Here is an 18219-nt window from a genome sequence, read left to right as displayed (position 1 = left end):
GGGATTTACGCAGAAGGGCGTAAATTCGCTAGAAGGGTTCTGCCTGTTTGACCAGGGATGGACACAGCAACACGAGGGAACACGGATGCGGAAGAGCTGCCCAAACATCAATGCTGGGCTGATGTAGCCATGCGGCAGAGCTTCAATGAGGACACTCCACCCCAGAATCCCAGGCACTTGTAAAATAAGGAGCTTCATCAAGCACCGAGGTAGCTAGCACTTGACTGAGTGTCCCATCGCTAAGAACATCTAACTATTTTCCATCGCTGCCATTTTTAAAAGCTTCTGAACGTTTTTGCAGGGAACTCCAGAGAATGGGGATGAAAAGCGACTTCATCTCAAGCCCTACTTCAACCTGCTCCTCAAAAGTTTGCAGAGGAGCGGGGAAGGAGCCCGCAGGTACAAATTAAAACCTCAGTACTAGGCGGGTTGGTAACTCCCACGTACAGTTCGTCTGTTGAGTCTGTTCCCGAAGCTGTCGAGCTCTTTCCCCTTCACCCCTCAGGCCAACGAGGAGCCGAACCGCCAGCCGAGGCAGGTGTGAGCTGCGGGGAAGGGAGCACTTGATGGGTTTTGCAGGCCCCGCAGCACAATTCGAGATGCGGAGGAAAGGAACTGCCAGACGGATGGGAGCGATGGTCATTTAGTCTGGCATTTCAGTCCCCGGCAGCAACCGGGACCAGATGCTTCAGAGGAAGGTGTGAAATCCTCTTAATGGGCAATTATGGAATAATCTCCCTTCAAGGAAGTTTTTTTCCAGCACACAGAGGCACAGTGTCCAGTTTATGCCCAAAGAATGAAATGACAGGTTCTGAACAATGTTTATCCCACCTAACAAGAATAAGGACATCCTCCGTTTCAGAAGTATTTAACCCTATTTAAAGGTTACTGCTGAGCTGGTACACTCCACAGGTGCCAGCAAAGCAGGGTTCTGACACGGTTGTTAAATTGGTTTAAAATTTGCTGCCTTTAATTTCACCAGCAGCTGCCTTCCTCTCGTTGCATGAGGCAGGGTAAGTGCCGGAGTGGGGGAAACCAACAGCGAAGTGATGGTCTGCGGGATGAGGTATGGGGATGAAAACGGTAAGCACTGCTACGGGTTTCTGACCAGCTCATACCCCTCCACTGATGGGATGGAGATACGAGACTCCTCCAGGCTCCAGAGGGCGGCGCATTTATGGGCTGGGAACTGGGGACTACCATACAGATCGCACTTACTGTGTAGGACGACTTGCTGGTGATCTCCAAAAGCTTCTGCTTTGCTCTCCGCTCCGACTCGCGAGCCTCCTGAAGGTCTTGCTTGAGCTGATCAGCCTCCTTCGCCCTACAAATTAAAACAGCAAATGGCAAATATCAGGTCGATGTTGAGAGGAACGAGAAGATGGAGAAGCAGGGTTACAGTGTAGGTGCAGAATAGGTTGAGATTTGTCCCGCAACAAGACCTAAACTAAGAAATCATTTGAGCAAGGGAAATGCCAGAACCTCGGACACGTGGGACGTTTTGATTAACACACAATTCCACGCCATGGAAGGGCAGTTCTGCCCCAGGCTCTGCGTAAGCACGGGTGAGCAAGGCTAAGGGCTGGAGAAGCGTGCCTAAGACATCAGGACGGGGAGAACAACTTCAAAACTTCAGACAGCAGGAGAGGCAGTTTTATGACAAGGAAGCCTCTACTAGCGATTATTTACTACATTCAAAAAGGAAAAAGCACCCAAGATTGCACAGCTTTGCGGGCTCACAGGGCCCAGCAATTCTAGAACTAGTATTTACCCTTGAGGCTCAAGGGCCCCCCACAAGGACAAAGCCAAAGGAGGGAAGGACACTTTCTCTGCTGGATTGAAAATTGAGTGGAGACTTCACAAGACAGAGACCAAGGCAAGAAGAGATGAACAAGGGCAGCTTTCATCCAAGCAGAAGGGCTGACACCAAGCAAGCTCTCACATGGAAAGGCGTAATCAATCAGAAGGAAACAAGGAGGATCTTTTACTTGCTCACTACCAAATGCACCATGGGACCTGGGCTCTGGTATCAAGAGAACGGAAACGGGAGTTTTAACCAGAAGTGAGGACTCCAGGAGCTAAGGAGACCTCAAGACTAACCTGAAACAGAGACCTCACGACCGGTAAGGAGAGCTCAACAACTGCGAGGTAAATAGAGGAATAAAGAGAGAATAGGGAATGTAGATCTACCATACGGAAGAAAAAAGTGTTATTCATGTTGTCAAATACTTTGGGGAACGCGGTGGGTGTTTACAGAAATCACCCAAAAGTAGAGCTGGCTTCTGCTGCTGCCGTCAGGGCACGAGAGGCGTGAAGGCAGAGTGCCAAGGACCACGGTACTTTCTCCCCTGCTAGCTGACAGCCCCTTGCCCTGCCGCTCTCACCACCGTATCTCTCCCAAAGAAGACCAGAGAAGGGCCTCCAGCTCCAATCCAGGGGAAGACCAGGTCCATCACTGCTCTACCAGCACCATTTCCTACCCGGGGACAGCCCAGTTGTGGCAAACAGCGAGATGAAGAGAGAAACCAGCTGAGCCTTAGGGCCCTTTGCTGTTGTCCGCGCGTGGCAGGTCACAGGCTCGCTGCAAACCGCCAGATGGACTAACTCAAGGCGTGAGCTGCTCTTTCAGCTATGTCAGAAGGGGGTTGGAAAGCAAAGCAGAGGCAGCTGCAAGGTTGTACCCTCTGACCTCCTCTCCGACTCCTCCGCCATTTTCAGTGCCAACATCTCTGCCTCTAGCACCTTCTGTTCCATCAGCCGTTTCTCCTCCTCCGTCCGGATGGCCGTGGCTTTGATTCGCTGCATCTCCTGTTCAGCCTCAGCTGCTTTCTGAGCCAGGAGCTTGGCCTCCTCCTCCGTGATCTGAGCCTTCTCAGCCAGCAAGTCTGCTGTCTCTTCAGACCTCATCTGAGAATTAAGGCACATTAAGCCATTAAGCGCACTGAATGTCTCCCCAAATGTGCTTACAACCCCTGGAGCGGGATCCCGAGCTGCTCGCTCCGCAGGGCCGCCATGGCCCATAGAGTCCCTCCCTCCCATGAAAGCCCGCAGCATTCTGCAGCCAAGCCCTGGATGTGCCCAGGCTCTGTCCCAAATCGTCCTCCTTTGTGCTCCTCCCACAGCAGGATGAAATCAGCTCCATCCAGCCTCCTGATCACCGTCCACCAGCAGCAGTTTGAGAATAGCCATAGGACAGTCACAGTGTGCCTTCTAAAATGCTTCAGCAATAGAAACAGTGAGGAACAGCTGCAGTGCCTCGTGAAACAACCTCCCGGAGACTTACCAGAGCCTCGTTGGCCATCGTTGCCTCTTCCTTTAATTGCATCAACCTTCTCTCCAGCTCGTCCCTTGTCCTCTCAGCCTCTTCTCTCATCTGCTTCTCTCGGGCCAAACGCTGCCGTTCCATCTAGGAAAAAGGTATTGGGGAAAGCGAGGAGAAATAACACCCGTTAGAACAGCTTTCCAGAGGATGAGAAAGGGTCACTACGTGGGGGTTAGAGCAGAGGACTGCGCTGCTGTCTCCTCTCCGCTTATCAGCATGGGGAACTTCACTGAACAGGGGTGACCTGAGGCACCCTGCTCCCTTGAAAAGTGACATTCCTGAGACAATCGCCTATGCCCTGATTAGGCTGCTACCCACAGCACTGACACACAAGCTGTTTGCAGGTGATTACGTCCCCAGACAGCACCCTCTTATGCTGACTCATGGGCAGGGTAGGGTCCCAAGAGCTCCAGCTATGCCTAGAACTCTAGTTCTTACAGCAAGTTGAACAGACAGCAAGACCGGGCTTAAGGGCAGTCCGAGGGCATCTTCAAAACATCAAATATAGCCACACCGCAAGGCAGGAGTTTGAAGGATGTCGATAGCTGCTACTTTTGATCAGACATCTCACCCAGCACGCTGGGACCTTCACTTCCACTCATTTACAGGGGAGGCCACAAAGAGTTCAACCACCTCTATCAATCCCTAGGTACAATAAACTCTCTCCCTCCAGCTCGGTCTGCAGGAAACAGCAACGCTTCTCCAGGAGGGGAACATCCCAGCCGCGCTGAGACACCCCATCAGAATCTGCCACCTCTTCCCAGAAGACGCCGAGAGCGTTGTGCAGACAGAGTGTGCCCAACAACTGCCTCTCCGCTAGCCAAGCGCCCAAAGGGAGCCATCGGGCTAATTAACACACCTAGTTTAAGCATTCCAGTATGACAGAGATGGGTGTGTTATAAATCTGCACACTGCGGCGCGGACTCGCAGCATCGCACAGGCCACCTGCTGGGTTTAATAAGGGAAGTGAGTGCGACAAGGCACATCTCTCTGCTCCTTGGACACCAACTGTGTTGTGAAAGCGGGACGCCCACTGCTCTAACGGCTCTGCTTCCTTCTATTAAAGGTTCCCCTCATTAATTATCATTACAATCTGCATCCCACTCAGGCCTTCCATTAACAAGAATTCCCGATATAAAAGGATTATCTAGAACCAGTTAACAACGGTGGATCTTGGGGAGGGAGGGGAGAGCAGGCGAGGCAGCACGGTGGCCAGCTTGGGAGAGGGCAGCCAACCCCAGCAAAAGCCTGACCTTTCCCACAGAGCACAAGAGCTCTGGATTGGAGAGTTCACGGGAGCGATAAGCTCCTGCTGGCTCCCAGTGCCCTCACCTCTCCCAGCAGCCCAACTAGCACAGGATCTCAGGTCTTGCCGGCATTATTCAAATGCATCAAGAACTCACAAGACTGTAAAACCTGTCCCTGGAGCCACCACCGCTTGGACACCACACTTCTCTTCCAAGGAGGACCTTTTGCTCCACTAACGCCAACTCCTTACTGACCAGAGGAATTTCCATGGGAAGCAAGACGCCCCCCTTCCCCAGAGGAGCTGGCCTGGTTACCCTCATAGTGACTCACGTCCTGTCCTCTCCTGCCACCCCACAAGCTACAGGAAGGAGAACTGCTTCAGGAGATGCCTACAAAACAAGCCACCTCACATCTCCACATCAGCGGAGCACCTCAACGCCAAGTCCAGCACCACGCAGGCACCCCTGTGAACATGCTCAAATCCATTAACTCAGCAGTCCCTTGAGCGTAAGACCCTCCTGGGTGCAGGTGACTGCTTTGGGTTCTTCTAGAGGCTTTATCGAGAAAGCGACGTTTATATTCTAAGCATCAGTACTCAGATTAGCTGTGTGGGTTTCAGTGAGTAGAAAAGGTCTACGAGCAGAAAACAATGATTCATACAATCCAATTTGCTGATATATGCTCATCGGCTACACGCTGCTGCCTCCAAAGAGCCGTTTTCGCTGCCTGGGCTGACCTGCGGCAGATAAAGGAGGCCAGCACCGAATTAGCATGCAGGCTGCACACCCCAAAATGTCGGCGTGCATTCCATCACCATGTAATTAGAAAATGAGGCGAAGAACTACGGCGAAGCGCAGCTCCCCCTCACAGCCCCTGCTTTAATTACAAGCAACTACCCCAACGTACTACGTCTTTCCAGCTACGGAGCCCAGGCATAAACCAAGGCAGATGCACTCACACCTGCAGGACACCCAGATCAGCTCTTCCCTCCTGTCCTCCCCATTTTGTCCCTGCGTGGGGGCTGGACTCGGCTGCCAAGCTGCCATCAACCTACAGCGCCAAGTTGAGAACGACTGGCAAGGTGAAGCGGGCTACTAAAAAGAAATGTTCAGCTGGACCTTCCCTCAAAGCTGCTCCGTGTGCTTGATGTCATTCGGGAGACTGTTCCTTCCCAAGTTCATTTGCATTTCTGATTTTGGCTCGCGGTCTAGTTATACAAGATGTCTCTCACCTGCTTCCTGGCTTTCTCCTCCCTGGCCTGCGCTTTCATCTGCTGGACCTCCAACGAGTCTGCCTTTCTCCTCCTCATGAAGAGGTCGTGGTTTCCGATGCACAGCTGAAGAATCTATTCCAGTCAAGGGTGAAGAGTGGAGAGAAACAGCTGTACACATGATGATGATGAGGTAGTTTGTATTCTTGACACACAAAAACACTAGAACAGCTTTGGTTTGGTGCTTGTAAGCACTTCCACCCACTGATCTCAAAGCCTATGAGCTCTCGTGCCCATATGAGGGGCAGGGAACCAAGGCAGAGCCGAGTCCTGTACCAAACGCCAGCTCCCCGGCTGGTGCAGCTCTTTCCACAAACCAATTTTCTGTTTTCTGTGCAGCCAGCACAGCACGGTTCTGGCAAGTTTTATACCAGCCCCCAAAAGGCATTAGGCCAAATAACAACACAAAGACTTCTACAGCTCCAGCTGGTTCCCTGGTTCTCACTGTCCCCTTTCTTTAGGTTCAAAATGAACTTGCACCTTCTCCCAACTGCACGTTTAAAGCATTGAGATTAAAAAAAAAAAAAAACAAAAAGAAGGAAAACCTCTTTCCATCTTGGACAAGACTACACACAAATAGAAGCCTTATCAAAAACTTCCTTGGACACCTTCAGATACCTTTGCTGAAGGGTTTTGAGCACCAATGTGGTTTCCTCTGGTACTCAAGGAGGCAGACAAGGAAGGTGGCAATACTAGAGGAGGGTTAGCAAAGGGGTGGGTACACAGGAGAGTGAAACCTTTTTTCAGCAATAAAAGCAGGTTTCTAAACTCGTATTCTTTTCCAAAGGACTGATTCACACACCTGTCTTCTATATCACAAGTCATAAAGGACTTCTCTGGAGTCAGAGGAGCTACAGCACTAAGAACCTGATGAGTGCCATGAATGAGGCCTTTGTTAGGAAGCGGCACATGAAGTACAGGACACCCTGTACCCAGGACAGCAAAGTTCCCCTCCCTCTCTTATAAGAATGGAAAAAATACCCCCCTCTGCTTTCTGTGAGTCTCTCATGTGACTTAACACGGTGCACAGCTACTACAGAATCTGGATCAAAGCTCCTCCGGATACCAAATCCAGAACACTCGCTAAGGCTGGTCTCCAACACAGATGCTGAACAGAACAGGTCAACACAGCCCCCTTCACAGAATCACAGAATGGTTTGGGTTGGAAGGGACCTTAAAGGTCATCTCATTCCAAGCCCCCTGCCCTGGGCAGGGACACCTCCCACCAGACCAGGCTGCTCAGAGCCTCATCCAGCCTGGTCTTGAACCCCTCCAGGGATGGGGCAGCCACAGCTTCTCTGGGCAACCTGGGCCAGGGGCTCACCCCCCTCACAGCAAAGAATTGCTTCCTCACATCTCATCTCAATCTCCCCTCTTCCAGTGTAAAACCGTTCCTCCTCGTCCTGTGGCTCCCCTCCCTGATCCAGAGTCCCTCCCCAGCTTTCCTGGAGCCCCTTTAGGGACTGGAAGGGGCTCGAAGGTCTCCCCAGAGCCCTCTCTCCTGGTTGAACACCCCCAACTCTTCTCATCCCTGTACGGAGAGATTGTCCTCAGCGAGGATCAGCCTAGGAAAAAGCCAGGACTACGACTGATAACAATGTGTCCCGAAACAGGGAGACCTACGTCACAAGGCAGAATGGGTCCGCAGGAGAAGAACGGAGATCTGGAGCAAAGACAGGGGTGACAAGAAAGTTTTACTTACTAAGCGCTTCCACCATGCAGGTCAGATGTAACCCCAGCTCAGAAAGGGAGCACAAAAACAGGAGGGGGGGGGGAGAGGTTCTGTGAAGGAGCTTGACTTGATCACCCCCCTTCTCTTCTAGAGGCTATGACCGAGTAGTAAGTGCTACACCAAAGCACATCTACAGGCCAGCACGCTCCCTCCGACTGCTCGAAGGAAAAGCCTCAAAAGAACATTGTCTCGTACTGCCGGCAGAAACTACTGCTGCAGGCAATAAAAATTACTCTGTCTGTAGACTTACCAGCTTATTCACACGCAGCTTTGATGAATTGAATTTAAAAACATCAATCTTTTTGTCCAATGGCTTAATCGTAAACTGAAAAGGAAAAAATAAAGAGGGGGAGAGTTATCAGAGAGCGGTGCATTTAATAAAAACGCAGCTATAAAAGTCTTACTGAAAGCTTTGGCTCAGAGGAGGTCAGCAGTGTCAGACAAACAAGGCTGAGAGCTGTCCCCGTGGCTTTTAGCCAAGCCAGAGAAATAGTATCAAAAGCAACCAAGGAGACAACTGTTCCTCCGGTGAGAAAAATGCCAGTGCCACGCAGAAGCGATGAGAGTGCCGTCCACCTACAGACTGCGACGCCCGACAGCCCCTGTCCTTTGCCGAGCACCTTGCAGAGGGCAGAGACAGCTCGGCACCTCCTGAGGAAAGGCGAGATGCTGCTCTCCTGGCAGCTGTAGAGAAGGGAGAAGGTACAGCAGAAACTCATGACGCTTCTGACGGGAGGAAGAACCAGCTCAGCTCATGGATGGGCAGGAGGGTCGCATTAGGAACACAGAAACAGGAGCTGCTGTCCTTCCCGTTGACACCTCCACTCACACGGGGTCCCCAAAGGGATTCTCCAGGCACTTTCTTCTCCAGAAGCCAGCCATGTCACAAGACTGCTCTGCAACTCAAAGTATTATTCCCTTGCTCTAACTTTTATTTAGACTCTCTGTGCCCACCGAACAGCTCTAACCATGGCCTGGGTTTACCCTCCTCAAAGAGCTCTCCCACAGCAGGTCTCTCAAGAGGATCTAGGTGGCATCGCCAGACGCGAGGGTCTGGGTAACACAGAAGACAGACGGAAGACTCTGAACTAACCAAAAGGGTACTTGAAGAGATGGAGTGCTCCACAACACCCCATTTTTTGGAAGGCATGCATATATTCCATCACTCCCCCACAGGCTACAGAGATAACCAGCTGAAGAGTCGGCGCTCAAGCAGGCAGCCTGCGTCCATTAAAGCAGGGCTATTTGTCAATACATTGCACTGCCTGAAAAGGGCTCAGCCGAACTTGCCCTGGCAGTGTTTCGTTTTGTCAGTTTAAGAGCCAATCTTTTAAGACTTTCACACAGGCAGACGTGCGTGAATATGCCCGGACTCGGGCTCCAGCAGAATCCACACCAGTCTTTGAAAGCAACAGCAGAAATATGCCAGGAGAGGAATTTCATTGCCACGTAAACAGCCAGTCATTGTTAGGACGCATTAAACCCCTCTGTCATGCGGGCGTAGCTGTCATACCCAGCTGTTAAGCCTGTTTACTATCACATCAGGTCTACTCGTGGTCATCTTATTACACAGATGACTGACCCGATGGAAGGCGGCAGTTCTTTCCCCCAAGAGGAAGCTCTATTACAGTCTTGTGTCAAGGCCTGGTTAGGGAGGCTTCAGTCCCCAGATTTCTGAGGCAAAGCCTGAGCAGACAGCTTCCACTGCACTCAATCGTCACGGGCAGGAACGCCGTCAAAAGTCACTAAGTGCCGGGCTGTTCTGCAGAGTTGTGAAGCTTTTTATTTTTAAGGAGGAAAATAAGCGAAGGGAATTCCAGCACGGCCTTACTACTTATAAAACTTCACAAGACACTCAATAAACGCAGCTGATGAGAAACCTTTAGCTTTTAGCCTGATCAATATCATGTTTGGATTAGAAAACAATTTTTAATTAAGAAGTTCATTTTCCCCCTTACGATGGAGGCAGCTGGTTTTCTTTGAGCATCTCTCACAGGCTGAAAACTGAGCAGCTCAGCTTCCCCTGTGCAGCCAATTTCCCTGCTATTCGCAACTAGGTTTGGTGGCCAACGATTCGGAAGATTCATATTTATGCTCTGGATTTAATCAATACCTATCCAATAGCGGCCTTAAATTACTTAACTTCCTAAAAAGATTCCAGCGGTTATGCCAAGCCCAGCAGCCTGAAAACTCAAGATGATGTAATGATATGGCAAGAGGCAAGAGCCCTTCTCGCCAGGAATACATCTCACTGGATTTCATAAGCCAGTACATATCCACAGTAATATATACTCTAATATATACAGGAGAGACCTCAACTTCTGAACTTTGATATCTGGGCTGAGCACATCACCAGCCATTTTGGTTTTTTGGAAAAAAAATCGCATAGAGGGTTTGACCGTACTCTAAAACCAAATGGGAGAATAGCTCCCAGTTGACCTCTTGTACGCCCACTCCTGGAAGGTTTCAGGAAGGCTTGGAATTAAGGTTTCAATCGGAGAAGCTGAGCTGCCCTTAGCTAAGCAGAGCAGACAGAGAAGCTAAGGGAAGTCACTTTAAATCGCAATTGTGTTCTCACTGCTCTCAGGGAAGAGGGGAGACATATCCATACCTCTTTATCGCTGTATGAGATATTCCGGATCTCGTTCCACGGGAAAGAGATTTTAGGGGTCAACCTGTTGTCTGGGTCATAAATGTGAAGACCCAAGGCGTCAACTCCAAGGAGTAGTTCGGTGCCTTTTTTATTCTACAGGAGGAAAGGAAAGAGCAGAAAACCCTTTTATTCCCCTCGGAGGGTGTGAGATGAACCGTTGTTAGCTTCATCAACCAGTCCCGAGCAGCGACCCACCAGCAGTTAAAAGAGCTTCTGCCTCCCAGGGACTCCCACCAAGGCGCCGCAGCCCTCTCCCAGGTCTGCCGGCTCTCCAAGCTCCACTCACCCAAATCTCACGCCAACACACAAGATGAAGACTTACACAAGAGCTACGCCGGCAAGAAAAACCATGACCCACAATGTAACACTCACCCTAATCGCAAAATAGTTCACTCCGTACATCTCCAAGTCCTGGGCTATCTTCAAATACTCCATTTCAGCTTCATCTCTGTCAGACAAAAGAAAAGGACAGTGTTACGATGTTTGGTAGGATCAGAGAGAGGGGGATGGCTGCTCTTTCCAATCCTAAGCACACACAAGGCTCTAAAGCCTGGACTGTCTCTATCGCACAGGTCAAGCTGCTCTTTGCCGGCAGGATCAATAAAGTCCAACAGCAAATCCCACTCCGCAGCTTGCTGGCATCTTAATGGCCGCTGATGCCTGCCCAGTGAGATGCAGCACTGCAAGCCTTGCTTTGTCCCTCTCCCAATCCCTTAAGCATATATAAGAAATCCCTGGCTGGGAGGCCCCTGTTTCACATCCATCTGACTTTAAGCTTATCCCCCAGAAGGAGCATTTTACCGCCCGAGGCAGCGATATACCTCCTCAGTCTGAAGCCCCACTTCTCTTCCTGGCCCCAAAGGCACCCTGGCTCCCTTGGGCGGGCAGGGCTGCCTGCCTCCCTGCCCCTTTGCAGGATACTGAGCATCAGTCCTAAATTCTCCAGCGACCAGAGGACAGCAGGGCTTATTTAGAGCAAAGAAAGCCCTCTGCCTTCATGAATCTGCTCCAGAGGCGTGCTGGATTAACCTTGCTGTCAGCACAGCTCATCCGTCACCTGCCCAAGCTCCCCAAACCCTGGTGACTCTTCAGGCGAGGGGACTGACCCCAACTTACCACTCCAGCACGCGCTCACCTCGCTCTGCCTCGGTGCTCTGCGTACCAGGCTGTTATCCTTTCCTCCCACATCTCCGGAGTCATCTGGTACAGGTTTATTACCTGAGATACGTGAGGAGACAGAGACCAGGTCACACTGTCGCTCTTGCCACAGTCTCCTTAGCCAGCAAGCAAGCCAGAAACACCCCCACCCCCAAGCCACTCCTCCCCAGTCCCAGGTCCCACATCAAGACAGGCAAACTTCAGCAGGGGATGCTCAACCCCATGCCCTGCGATAGCTCAGCACTCCCTCAACCCTCCCAAGTACGCAGCACAGGCAAGCTGTCCCCAGGCCATCCCCAGGCAGCTGGGTGCCGGTCACTTCTCCCAAGTAAAAAGCGACAGGACCGGCCTCAAGCAACGGCCTCAAGTCGCACCAGGGGAGGTTTAGGAAGGAAAACAGGAACAATTTCTACACCAAAAGGGTGATCAAACATTGGAACAGGCTGCCCTGGGAAGTGGTGGAGTTGCCATCCCTGGAGGGATTTAAAAGCCGGGCAGACATGGCGCTGAGGGACATGGGTCAGTGGTGGGTCTGTCAGTGTCAGGTTGGTGGTTGGACTCGATGATCTTAAAGGTCTCTTCCAACCTGGGAGATTCTATGATTCTACACAGGCAGGACGAAACCATGAAAAGAAAAAAACATTTCCTTCGTTTTTTATTAAAGTATGTCAGAAAGAGATTGAATTCTCCTCCCTCAATACATCTTTTTGGGTTGTTTGCCTTGGTAAGGACGCCCAAGGAAAGCCAGGCAGGGTGCACCCCGCTGGCACCCCGCCACGCAGACCCTCGTTGCAAAGGGCTCAGTTACACAAAAGACCACCAGGCTTGAAGGAAATCTTCTCCTGTGCTCGGCTGAGCTCCTTACCCGCTTTGGAAGCAGCTCCTCTTGCGCCAAGAAACCTCGCTTGTGGACGTTGGGATCGTAATCGCCGTACTGGAAAGAAACACAAATATTGTGCCCACCCCACGTTAATAACACTGGCAAGTTTCAGCCTTAGACATCCATCCCATGGGGAAGCGGCACGTACAGACCGCTTACACCCTTCACATCACAACCTGTTAGAGCAGGCAACGTATGCTGCTCAGTAAATGGAATAACCGTATTTTCTTTATCATTTGATTGCTAATAGAAACTAAGAACCTCCTCCTACACATGCAGCAGAACAAAACTTCCCACCATCAGGTGACATCCACCATCAGTTGACGTCCCACCATCCGTTGACATCCCACCATCTGTCCACCGGCTGGGCTAGATGATCGTTGTAAGTCCCTTCCAACTGAACTATTCTATTCTACTCTAATTCTCGCAGCCAGAAAGCATTTCCTCCGATGCAAGGAAAGACTCACTCTATAGCTGAGAGGTCCTTGCCCTCCCAGCAGTAGCGAGACAAGGAGTCAAGATACGGACAAAGCCCTGTCCCCAAAGACTGATCGATACCAGTAGTTCGGGGGAGGCAGATGGCGGTTTCTCCGTGGCTGCTCACCACCCTAATAAACAAATATAAAAAAAAAAAATTACAGGAGTTCAACAGACTCCTCTTGGGCAGGTGTCGGTTTTTCTGCTGCAGGGTCTGTTGCTCAACTGGGCTGTGGAATCCAATTCAGATTTGTTAAGTGCATCCAGTAATTACTGGTATTTGTTTAGATTTACTTCTTTTTGAGCGGCATATAAAGTGACTGAGAAATAAAACCGCTTATTAACGGATTGAAAAGCCGAGCACCCCTGCAGTGCATGCGAAAATGAAATTTACCTCCTGTACGGCTCAAGAGGGCAGGAAACCAGCAGAAAACGGCACCTCAAATAACCCAGCAACTTCAAGAGAAGAGGCCGACGGCTGTGAGGCACGTACGTGAAATGCTGCGATTTTCATTCACCTGGCAAACAGGACTCTGCAGTGACATTACCCGATTACACGAGACACGTTTGCTCAAGTCACTCCCTTTGCAAGGGAGACGGCCCTTCCCTCCCTGCTTTTTGAAGGACCTCAGCTCAGAAAGTACAAAACGGTGACGGTTTTTAAAGCCAGACCAAGACGCGCAGGGTGGTCACGTAGTTAAGTCGGGAAGCTTTCCATCTCAGCCTCCTTTTACTGACAGAGCCATCACATCGTACGCTGAAACCAGAGCTCAGCAGCATCAAAAGCCTACACATACATCCTCTCCGCAGCCCGGCGAGCGACGTTTCATGTAGACGACAAGCAGGGATTAAAGACGCAAATATTGATCCGGAGCCAATGCAGATGCGAAGGAAGCGTGCAACAATCAACACTGACTCAGACTTCAATTAATACAACAAAACCGCCAGGGATTTCATTCAGGAGGGTGCTGAGCAGCGGCAATTGTCTGTCTTCCAAGGTCTAGAGATGCTCGGAGCTCCTCAGAAAGCAGCGCATTGCAGGTACACGTCCCTTGAACCCACATCAAAAGGGAACAGCAATAAAAACGTGTCACCGGCAAAGGAAACAACTCCAATAACCTTGGAGAGGCAGAAAATAAATCATTTTTAGGTGATGAAAACAATAGCAAATAGGATTAGCGTGATTATTTTTTGTTGTGATCTACCGTGGCGATCCAAGACTAAGTATGGATTATGTGATTTTCACGTGGTGAAAAATATTGCCGCGTCCCCAAGGAATATTTGTACCGGGAGGGAGCCTGGATGAGAACATTAATTATTCACAAGTCAAAAATCAACACATGGCTTAAGAACTGCAGTATGTGTTGGCTCAAATGATTCGGCAAACACACTTTTAAAGACCTTTTCGATTAAATCATTACTTCAAAACTGTCACGGAATTTCAGCTCCTGTTAACTGAACTATGTGATGAATATTCACGGTGGCACGTGGAAGTTGCTTTTACCTCCCGGATGAAGACAGGGATGTTCAGCTTCAAACTATTTACACCAAATATTTTTGGTTTGGTGGAAAAAAAAAAACCAAACCCAAAAGCAGAAGAGCCCTTTGATAGCGCTACAAGATTTGAAGCGCCAAGAGGGCTGCAGCACGGCAGCCACCTGCATTTAAGGGGCAAGAAATGGCAGAACCTCCCGGACGTTACCATTTTCTGCCGGGACGTATTTTTTTCAGTAGATTCCACGTCTCTCCCGGCTATTTAAAAACTTCAACCGCCTCCACCGTCTGAAAGCAGCGTGGGCGGTTCGAATGCAGGGCTAGAGGGGAAAACACACGGTAATTCCCCAAACGAACACAACCATTTAGAAATAAATAACCTTTTATTTTTATGACCCACCCGCGTACTTTGTTATTGCAGGTAGGTGTGCAACAACAGCACAAACCAACCTGGCTGTCAATCAAATGGCTACAAACACATCGCTATGTCAGGCTATTATGCCCCTAATCAAGCAAATCAGCACGTTATTAGTGAAATTACTGTGCTCAGTGGCTGCTTTCTTGTCCAGAGAGGACATCATTACCCTATTTAACTGGAAGGAGATGACCTGCAACATCTTTCTTCCCAGTTCCGTACCAAAGATGTGCTTTCAGCTTTCTCCTTTGCTGAAAAAAAGAAATATAAGCAGAAGGGGAAATCCAGCCTGGAGGGGCAGCAAGGAAAAGCGATGCCTGAGAGAGTTGGGCGGAGAGGAACCTTATGAAATTCAACAAGGGCAAGTGGAGGGTGCTGCACCCGGGGAGGAATAACCCCCCGCACCAGGACAGGGTGGGGGTGACCTGCTGGAGAGCAGCTCTGTGGGAAGAAACCTGGGAGTCCTGGGGGACAACAGGATGCCCATGAGCCAGCAATGGGCCCTGGTGGTCAAGAAGGCCAATGGCATCCTGGGGGGCATCAACCAAGAAGAGCGTGGCCAGCAGGTGGAGGGAGGTCATCCACCCCCTCTGCTCTGCCCTGGGGAGGCCACACCTGGAGTGCTGGGTCCAGTTCTGGGCTCCCCGGTTCCAGAAGGACAGGGAACTGCTGGAGAGGGGACAGCAAAGGGCCACCAAGATGCTGAGGGGACTGGAACATCTCTCTTGTGAAGAAAGGCTGAGGGATTTGGGTCTTCTTAGTCTGGAAAAAAGACGACTGAGGAGGGGATCTTATCAACGCTTATAAATACTTCCAGGGTGGGTGTCAGGAGGATGGGGCCAGGCTCTTCTCAGTGGTGCCCAGGGACAGGACAAGGGGTAACGGGCACAAACTTGACCATGGGAAGTTCCATCTCAACATGAGGAGGAACTTCTTTGCTGTGAGGGTGGCAGAGCCCTGGCACAGGCTGCCCAGAGAGGTGGTGGAGTCTCCGTCTCTGGAGACATTCCAAACCCGCCTGGACACGTTCCTGTGCCACCTGCTGTGGGTGACTCTGCTCTGGCAGGGGGTTGGACTGGGTGATCTCCAGAGGGCCCTTCCAACCCCTGTGATTCTGTGACGCAGATTAGCACATTAGCAAAGCTCAGAAAAGGCATCCCTCTTCCACCTTCACACAATCTCTGTGCAGAACCAAGACGTGCAAAGGTCAGGAAAACTGCTCTGACTCCAGCTGATCTCCTCGCGACGAGTGAGCGTGGAGCACGTCAAACGTGCTACTGAGCGCAAGGTCGGCAGCCACGCTGTGAGAAGAGAAAGGGGACGACGGCACAACAGCCCTGTACCAAACTACAGCCTGTTCCCGATGGCGCGAGCAGAAGCCGTCACGGCCAAGAGTTAACAGGGCTCAATATTTACCCAACGGTTGATTCACTTTGGCAACCGGAAAAGTCATCCCCTGTGTATCCTCAGCTCAGCAGGTCAACGAAGAAAAAGCCAAGTAAGTGTTTACTCATGCACTCTAATAAAGAGTGATGAATGTTTCAGACAAATAGAAACATTTCTAAAAGCAACTCGCCTTTCCCTGGCTGATGAGTCTCTCGAACAAAACATGGTTTCATCAATATTCTGACTATGAGGAGAAAACATCTTTTTCTAGTAAATTCAGACATTCAGCATCAAAGAACACCGCCGCACGTCACCCGGGGCTGCATTCAGACAAACCAGGCATGGATTAAAGGGTTATGAAGCAGATTATACGGCAACACGGAAAAAGCCACAGGGAAACACCGAGGACCGGCCTCCGTTTCCAACCAGCCGGGATCAGGCCCTCACTTCAGGCAACACAGCCCGATCCCCTCCCCTGCCAGCTAAGGTGGTCTCACAGACCAGGGAGCTCCTCTCAGATCACACAGTCGTGCTCCTCGAGGCAAGGGCCAGGGCACGGCCACCTGCCTGCGGTCCTGCGAGCCAAAACGCCTCCCTGAATCACATCCAGAGAGGCCGAACCGAGTATGACCACAAGGTTACACCAGGAACGTGGCTGGGTTGTGATCAGACTCCCGTCCCTCCCCTTCTTCTCTGAAGACATTATCTTTAAACGCATAAACTGGAGATCAGTCTTTTTAATTGAGAAGCAGTACATTTTGTGCATAGACAGGGAGAAGTTACTTCCCCTCCTGCAAGAACATCCCCACTTCTGAACCTTGGCCTGTTCCCTCTACACCAGGGGTCCCTCTGCTGCGGGCTGCTGCAAGCTGTCCAAGGCTGCATGCTCCAGACTGGAAAACAGTGTTCTCTGAAATAAATCCTCAACAAAACACACTGACTCTGGGTCCAGAGCAGAATTCAGCCGAGGAACGAGGAGAACTTAGTGACCGTTGACTTCTTCCTCTGTCGAGGAAAACCAAACACCCAAGATCAAAGGAGAAGCCAGGAAGAGCCCTTTAACACCGCAATAACATTTCATGTGGCAAGCTGCAGCACTCAAAATAAAGTACTTATCATGATGACAAGTATTCTGGGGAAGCAGCAGAGCTGCAAGTCCCATGGCTGGCTTGCCTCTGGCTACAACGGCAAGAGCAAGGAGGAGATCCAAAAAAGCACGGGCTCGGGGAATTCACCTGCTCCAGGACTGAGCCACACTTGAGCAGGCACCACAGCCCATAAACTGAGCTCTTGCTAAAGAGTCCTGGAAAGAGCAAGGAAAAATCTGTCCAACGTCTGAAGGCAGCCAGGAACCAGCCATGCGGAGAAGGCAACAGCGCTCGTGTAGTCCCCTCGCTTCCTGAGTTTTAACAACTTTCCCTGCCTGCCCCTTCCTCGGGATGCGGGTCCATTGCAAAGCACCTCGCTTCCCGGGAGCAACGCCAACCCATCACCAACGTCAGCAGGCCCTTGGAGACTCCCCCTGTGCCTACCTTGGCTTGGACGGCGTAAGAGGCCAGCAGGACAGAAGCTTCAGGAGGACAGTAGATCTTCTCATCCAAAATCTGCTTCTTCACCTGCACATGGCGGTAAAGGACACGTAACACACATTTAGTGGAGCAGCGCAAAGCACGACTGTCGCAGCAGATGGTTGCAGTTTGTTTTAACTCGAGCCGTCAACCACAGAGTTAACAATTTTCCTAACACTAATTACAATTCAGGCCCAGGAAGTCTCTGGTGGCTCAGAAGGGAAGGGCTCAGGCTTTCACGGGCCACCTTTTTCAGGCAGGTTTGCGAGAAGAGCTAAATTTATACGTGGAAAACGACAGAACCTGTACCCCACGGCTAAAGGCAAGGCAAGGCGGGGGGGGAAAGTCTTGCCTGTAAACACGGGGATAAAACCTGTGAAGGCATAAGCTATGGATTGATACGGCATCTATACACAGCACTAAATTAAAACCAAAAGTTTGCAGCCCAGTCTCTGAGCGCAAAAGGGTTTTGCTCTGGGATATTCAGGCTTCATTATGAGTCAGTGCTCACCCGCGCTGGAGGCTAATTCCCTCCGATCCCACCGGGAGAGCCGCGGGTCCCCTTCCCGGCAGTGCTTTTAGCAGCGGGCAAAGCCCCGCGGCACGCTCCCAGGAG

General features: G+C 50.8%; 1 protein-coding gene across 9 annotated transcripts in view; it reads right to left on the bottom strand.

Moving 5' to 3' along the window:
• The window catches only part of NF2 (NF2, moesin-ezrin-radixin like (MERLIN) tumor suppressor), a 52662-nt gene that overhangs the window by 19169 nt on the left and 15274 nt on the right, over positions 1-18219 (bottom strand). For 6 of the 9 annotated variants that reach the window (XM_054219436.1, XM_054219435.1, XM_054219434.1 and 3 more), the window contains exons 4-13: positions 17568-17651; positions 12249-12317; positions 11361-11443; positions 10598-10673; positions 10184-10318; positions 7823-7897; positions 5802-5915; positions 3284-3406; positions 2690-2907; positions 1219-1324 (exon numbers count right to left, since the gene is read on the bottom strand). In XM_054219436.1, coding sequence (XP_054075411.1) covers positions 1219-1324; positions 2690-2907; positions 3284-3406; positions 5802-5915; positions 7823-7897; positions 10184-10318; positions 10598-10673; positions 11361-11443; positions 12249-12317; positions 17568-17651 — 1083 coding nt within the window. Of the gene's footprint in view, positions 1-1218; positions 1325-2689; positions 2908-3283; positions 3407-5801; positions 5952-7822; positions 7898-10183; positions 10319-10597; positions 10674-11360; positions 11444-12248; positions 12318-17567; positions 17652-18219 lie in introns of those variants that run through there. The other 3 variants (XM_054219433.1, XM_054219432.1, XM_054219438.1) reach the window with 3 other exon arrangements.

Source organism: Rissa tridactyla, chromosome 13 (assembly GCF_028500815.1).
Source record: "Rissa tridactyla isolate bRisTri1 chromosome 13, bRisTri1.patW.cur.20221130, whole genome shotgun sequence".
Taxonomy (NCBI): domain Eukaryota; kingdom Metazoa; phylum Chordata; class Aves; order Charadriiformes; family Laridae; genus Rissa; species Rissa tridactyla.
The sequence above is the reverse complement of the archived record's forward strand: the minus strand, read 5'-3'. Positions and strand labels throughout refer to the sequence as shown.